This window comes from Silene latifolia, chromosome 11 (assembly GCF_048544455.1).
Source record: "Silene latifolia isolate original U9 population chromosome 11, ASM4854445v1, whole genome shotgun sequence".
NCBI lineage: Eukaryota > Viridiplantae > Streptophyta > Magnoliopsida > Caryophyllales > Caryophyllaceae > Silene > Silene latifolia.
In genome coordinates, this window is record NC_133536.1 from 185,299,652 (window position 1) to 185,306,313 (window position 6,662).

General features: G+C 36.1%; 2 protein-coding genes across 2 annotated transcripts; one reads left to right on the forward strand and one right to left on the reverse strand.

The window, feature by feature from the left end:
- Nucleotides 1-1,092: 1,092 nt before the first annotated feature.
- On the forward strand, nt 1,093-2,817 carry LOC141614475 (putative nucleoredoxin 1). The gene has a single exon (XM_074433220.1). The coding sequence runs from the start codon at nt 1,093-1,095 to the stop codon at nt 2,815-2,817; it is 1,725 nt and encodes a 574-aa protein (XP_074289321.1).
- Nucleotides 2,818-3,220: 403 nt separating this feature from the next.
- LOC141612151 (chlorophyll a-b binding protein, chloroplastic) lies at nt 3,221-5,438 on the reverse strand. The gene is made up of 5 exons (XM_074430870.1): nt 5,157-5,438; nt 4,327-4,512; nt 4,197-4,234; nt 3,599-4,113; nt 3,221-3,477 (listed from the first exon to the last, which is right to left on the reverse strand). The coding sequence occupies exons 1-5, from the start codon at nt 5,210-5,212 to the stop codon at nt 3,460-3,462; spliced, it is 813 nt and encodes a 270-aa protein (XP_074286971.1). The 5' UTR covers nt 5,213-5,438; the 3' UTR covers nt 3,221-3,459.
- Nucleotides 5,439-6,662: the final 1,224 nt, after the last annotated feature.

Below are 6,662 nucleotides of genomic sequence, written 5' to 3' on the forward strand. Positions count from 1 at the left end.
GGAAAAAATATTACATTTATATTTACCTCTTTTACAAAAAAAACAATTATTGTCCCTAATTTATTAGTATACCATCATTTCCATAAATGTTATCCTTCATCAGTTATACTCTAAAGTTACGTAAATCTCCTTTTTATAGTATTCTCCTTCATCAGTTGACTCAAAATATGGTTTTCTATGACGTAATAATTTTTTATGTAAATAAATAAATAAAAATATTAGTTAAATATTTATAAATTGTCTTTTTAAATGCGTAGTATACTAATTTTACCTGTTTTCGAATACGTATTTTAATTAGATCTTACATCACTTAATTTTATTTTATGTCATATCATATAACGATATAACATTATAGTGTTATTTTTAACAGTAAAGTAAAAACAATTTCAGACAAAAATAACTTATAAAGTGTTTTTTTATGGTAGTAAACTTTCGTTTTCTATCATATTTAGTATTCCGTACATTATAACATTAAACTCCAAGTATAGTTAATTTATACAATTAATTTAACAATAAAATTTCTTTATAAAACAAATCTAAAAAATACCGTGCTGTAGCACGGGAACTATACTAGTTTCAATATAAAACATTTAAGTTATGTGTTTGGGGTTAATGGACTGTTATCACTTTAAGCCCAAGATTGAATATCAAGTTATTAAATTGTGTTTGGGCCTAACCAAATTATGGGATCGTAGTGTCATAGGACGATTTGAGATTAATGTAAAAACCCTAATATGTTGTTCTCCTATCCTCTTGTAAAACTGTTTTACACGTAAAATCTCTATAAAATGCTTTCATACCCTTCTCAATCTAACGCAACACATGTTTTACAATAACAACTGTGTAAAACCTTTCTACACATTGTTATTAGATAAATAAATACAGTATATAGAAAGCCGGTAATGCATAACGGGTGAAGCCGTAATTCAATTTTAAAGACTGTCTTTCCTAAGAATTTGTGTTTATTTTGTTGCATAACTACATGAGTAATGTCAATCTCAAAATTGAACTCGAGGCCGTTAGATTTGGAGGGTGATGATCACAGCCTTCATAAATTATATCGTGTAAAAAGGTGTAAGTTTGTTGACTCGTATGGAACATGCTAAGTCGGAGTTGGAGTGGGAGTCCTTTTTGTCTTATGATTGTAAGAGGCCTCGTAAATGTCCGAGAGGGTGTAAGTGTGTTGACAAAGGTAACACGGTTGAGTCGGAGTCAGAGTCGTCTTTCGAAAGCCAACTGAAACGCAGGAAGTTGGATGTCGCATCCCTTTTGTCTAATAATGGTAAAACCACGTACTTGGTCCGCTCTAATGGCCAGTTCGTTGCTCTCGATTCTATCCGCGGAAAACACATTGTCATTTGCTGTGTTTCCCTTCCTGTTACTAGTGATGATCAACATTGGCGCGCAATCATGGCTACCTACTCTGAGTTACCTCACACCAATTTTGAGATGGTGGTTGTCCCGAGTGGTAATAATAAGGCTGATTTTGTCCGATGCCTTTCTCATGTACCTTGCCTTGCAGTACCTTTCTCTGATAAATCGACCCGTAAGTCCATATGTTCCTCCATCGGCTTCAACCCTCACACTACTTGCAAATCTATTTCCACCATTCTTCTGGATCCCACCGGAAGCATATTGCGCTGCTGTTGGATCCCCCAACTTTTTTACGACTATGGATCTGAGTGGTTTTACAGAAATGAGGATGACATTCATTTAGAAGATATCGTCTTGAGGTTGAGGTTGGATCCTTTATACAAGTACAACGACGAATGTTTGCCCGAGGCTATTAAGAGGGTTGCTCTCTGTGATGAGCCTCTATCCCTTCATAAGGATATTCTGCTATGTGAACCTTCTGACACGCTCTATAGATTTGGCGGTGGTCAGTCCTCGACTGTGTCAGAGCTGAGCAACAAGTATGTTGGGTTGTACCTATGCATCAACATGCGATTCCTCGAAAAACTTAACGAGATACATCAGCAATGCTTAGCAAACAAGCTGGAACTGGAGATAGTGCTGGTATGCCTACCTCTTTTTGAGGATACAAAGCTGTACCATAAAGAACTGATTAATGCTTTGAAGGGTTGCAAGATTAAATCCTGGTTTATATTTCCGTATGAACACAAGATTTGTCGTAGGCTGTGGCGAGTGTTTTCCCAGGAATGGGACATAGATAGGATGATCATTTTACCTCCTAACGGCAAACCTGGGGAGCTGGAAGGAAGAACGGTTGTAGAAGAACTAGGAATCAATGCATATCCCTTCATCAGAAGCACAATCCTTGAAAAAAGGTTCACCGCTCTCAAGTCACTCAATCCCGCTACCTGGTTTAAAGGTACTCATAAAAGGCGCACTTGTCTAGTTCGTAATGGAACAACATCTAATGTGCCTCAATCAGCAATTAATGGCAAGAAATTGCTGCTGTACCTCGACTGGCTTCTGTTATCAGACGGCACTGAACTTCTCCACCTGCTCATGAAGCATTACTCTGAAATTCAGAGCATGGGTTGTGAAGTTGTCTTTATTCCCTTGAATATCACTGATAGAAATCAACTTCAACCGCATGTTGAGTTGGGTACGATGCCATGGCCAATTATGCCTGTCTCCGCTGCTATCAAAGCTTCGGTGGTGAACCAACTAATCTTCCGATCCAGGAATTATCAACTCATTGCGTTTGAGGAAAATGGTGAGATTGTTTCAACACAGGCTATGGAGCGACTAAAGAAACGCGGGGTCACTGATTATCTATTCCATGATGAGCTGCGCAAAGAGGTCACTGCTGAACTTACTTTACTTGAAAATCAAGAGGATGAATATTAAGAGTATTCTTGAATTATTATTTCGTATTTAAAAGACAAAATTCTTTCTAAAAAATACGTAATTGCTAAATCCCGCGCAGCATTTTACTAAATCCTTCTATTGTTATTATTATTATAAAATGACTAGTGTGTTACGGAGTACTATTAAATTAGTGAGTTGTCTTTGTTCCCATATCCTTATCAGTACGCTGACAGCCTGACATCTACATGAAAGGCCTCCCTAAGGCTCTCTTTGACGACTTCTGCGTCAGCCTAAAATCCATAAACCTCTCGTTTGGACTGCAAGGTATATAATATGTGACATTCTTGTAATTGTGTAAATATAGTTTAGGTTATTATCGTTCCTTAATTATAGGACTGTATGAGACGTAGCCTAGGCGTATATAAACATTGGAATGAATGAATGAATGAAAGGCAGGGAACCTATTGTTGTACATAATTCATTAATTGATGAGAAAATCTAAGATTAGATGATAATTCAATTTTTGTACTAAAATTCGAAAGGTATTTGTACATTCCACCAGCATTATCCAAATGTAACAACTATGTAACTGATCAAGTGCAGCAGCCTGCTTTCTCCCTTTTGTACTTGGTTCATCCCAAAAACAAATTCCCTTCCATATTATTTCACCCTTTGCTTCTTTCACTTGGGGCTAAAAGCCTGCAACACATAAGATATATCGAACAAATAAGATACATCGAACAGGCTGGCTAGGTTGATGTAACTTGTAAGCACTAAGCACATGTATATTAATACCGAGAGTCAGTAAAGAAGAACTTACGGCGAAGATAGTGGCATGACCAGGATCAGCAAGGTGAGCAAAGAGGTTATCAATTGGACCGGTGCCAGTATAGATATGTTGGAACCAAGCTCCAAAGACAGCCAACATAGCCAACCTACCGTTCTTGATCTCTTTAGTCCTGAGCTCCTTAACCTTAGCGGGCGACCCTGAACCCCAGCCCAATGGGTCAAACCAAAGACCACCAGGGTAACCCACATCAGTTCCAGTGAGCTTGTTGTTGGGGAAGATTGGGTCAGTGTTGACACAACCTGGCTTAATGATATCAGCCCATCTTCGGCCCTCAGCCCAACCGATCAAGACAAGCTCAATCACAAACAAGGTGGTGGTGTCTGTGAAGTACTCTTGCTCACCAGCAGTGTACCATGAAGGTGTGTTTAGGATGCCTAGCTTTGTCAGCAATTCTGGGATGAATATCCCTGCTGCTCCTAACATTGCCCACCTGCTGTGTACTATTTCTGATTGGACCATCCATTTCAGTGTCTCTGGGTCTGACCCTGCTCATTTTACAACATTGTATTCAGATTATGTTTCTTACATTTCTGTAAATTAGTAATCCATAATAGTAGCATGTAATTACCAAGGCCAAGAGGATCGAACCCAAAGTCTCCAGGAAGGCTGCAATTTAAATGATTCAAAAGAAATGGTCATCAAACTGAAAGTTTTGAAACATTACGAGGAATAAAAAAGAGAGTAATTAAGAAGTAGACCTTCCATCAAGCCAAGCAGGAGGGGTGCTGCCTGGGAACCAAAGAGGCCTGTCTGGCTCAGCTGCAACGGCATTGATGGAAACCGATTTAGAGCTAACTGGAGCCCTGTATTTGGTTACCCTCAATTTCTTTCCTCCTATGAATGCACTCCTTGCTGAACCAACTATACTTCCAGTCTTCTGTGAGCTGTTTTAATCAAAATTACTCTCATTTAACATGTACGCTACTGTTGGGGGATGGGTAAGAAAGCGATCTCAAGAAACACTCTTCATCAATTTACTACAATCATTGTTTTTCCCTCCTTTCAAGTCGTTTCCATAGAAGTTTAATATTTGTGTTTTAGTGATGGAATGTTAATGTTTTTATGGCCTAACATTCTAATGATTTTATTCAAGGTCGTAGCGTAGCTATAAACTATTGCATGGAACTAAGTAATTTTAAGGTTAGTACGTAAAGCGAGCCTAGATCAAACTATTACGACCCATAGTTTTGAGTTACAAAAATGATTTGTATCAGTCAACATGGTGTGTGATATAAAATTGTCGGATAATACCCTAAATCAAAGTATATTATAGTAACAAATAAGAATTTTAATATTTGTGTTTTGATGATGATGATTATAGGTCGTAGTCGTAGCTTAGTTATAGAATATCGAGTGGTACTCCATACTAAGTATTTTTAAGCTTAGTACGTAAAGCTAGCCTAGATCAAACTAGTATGACTCATAGTTTGAGTTACAAAATGATTTGATATCGGTCAACATGAGATAAGTTATAACAACAGAATCGGATTCGCAAAATGATATGATCTCAAAGAAGGATAAAGCTTGCCTGGGAGAGGAGAAGGCAACAGCAGCAGTAGCTGAGGAAGCACAAGCAGAAGCCATTAAGTTAGAGTGTGTTTTCTGCAAGATTATATTATTTTTTGTGTTATGGCAATGTGGCTCTCACAAGTTTAAGTTTGGTTTGATGCTACAAAATGGAGAGGTTAAAGGGAATGGGCTTATCTATTAGGATAGATCAGTTTGTTTTCCTATTGGTTAATGAGATAGCCATGTGGCATTTACAATCTCATTTCCTTTGCCACTTCTTTGGCTCACATGGAATAATCAGTAGCTACTGGTTCACAATGGTTCTTGGGATTTAATCATTTGAATCCAATATCTATGTCACATTCATGTCATTCCACCTCAGCTTTGTCACACCAAAACTATACCACACATTTTTTTTTTTTTTATTTATTTATTGACATTGTACTCAGTTGCCGTAATGATAAAATTTATTACATGTAAAAATCAGAATAAGGTAAGTACTCTAATAGTTTTGCATCTTGCTAAATGATAAAGGGTCTTGTGTTCTATTCCTTGTAGCTTCTTTTCATCATTTCTATATTCTTTTTTTGGACTTCACTACATTGATATACCCATTTTCATATTTTTTTTTTTGAAATTCACTACATTGATAGGCCCATCCATTTAATCACTTACTTATATTTTAATGGGTCAATTGAATTTAAATAAAATATTTTCCATGTTTCTGAGATTTGTGCGAATTGTGTTCCTAATAGCATAATTTGTCCAAATTATACATTCAATGGACTCATCTAACAAAGTTAATATCTAAACTTTGAAAGAATTCGATCTTTTGCGATTTTTTTTACGATAAAAAGGTTGAATTATAAGGTACCCTCTCTCCAATTCTCCAAATCCAAAATCATTTTTTCTTCTAAATTTTTCATGATTCTTAAAGAATCAACCTCATCTAGCTCAAAAGTTTTTGTGTATCTGTTATTTCCTTTATTGAATTGTATTAGATAATGACACATGAATTATTTAAACAAAGATTTTTAAAGAGTTAGGCCCCATTTTACAATTTTGCCAGGGCCTCAAAATGTTTAGGATCGGCCCTGGATGTATTACCACCAATTGTATAGTTTCTGAGCATTATAATAAAGTTTTTAAGTTTTATTTTAAAAATTATAAGTTTTTAATAAAATTTCTAAATTCATTCACCTAAACATTAAGCTCAAAAAGTTACAATAAAACAAATAAAGACTGGGATAGTACATCCGATGTATGTTTCTTTTTACCGTAATCTAAGGGTATGATTATTGTCGAGACTCTTTTCTGTTTTAAGACTCTCCCAGCCAGTTTTTTACTAACTTTTATTATTTCTTCATAATTTAGGCTCACCTCAAGCTTTATACATTTTCCGTCAAACTCATCTCATACTCTACTTTTCCACTTCACTTGAAAAAATGTGAGGTTTCCAAAAAAAAAAAACAAATAACACAGATGAATTATGATACATATTTTCCTTGATAATTGTGTCAAGACT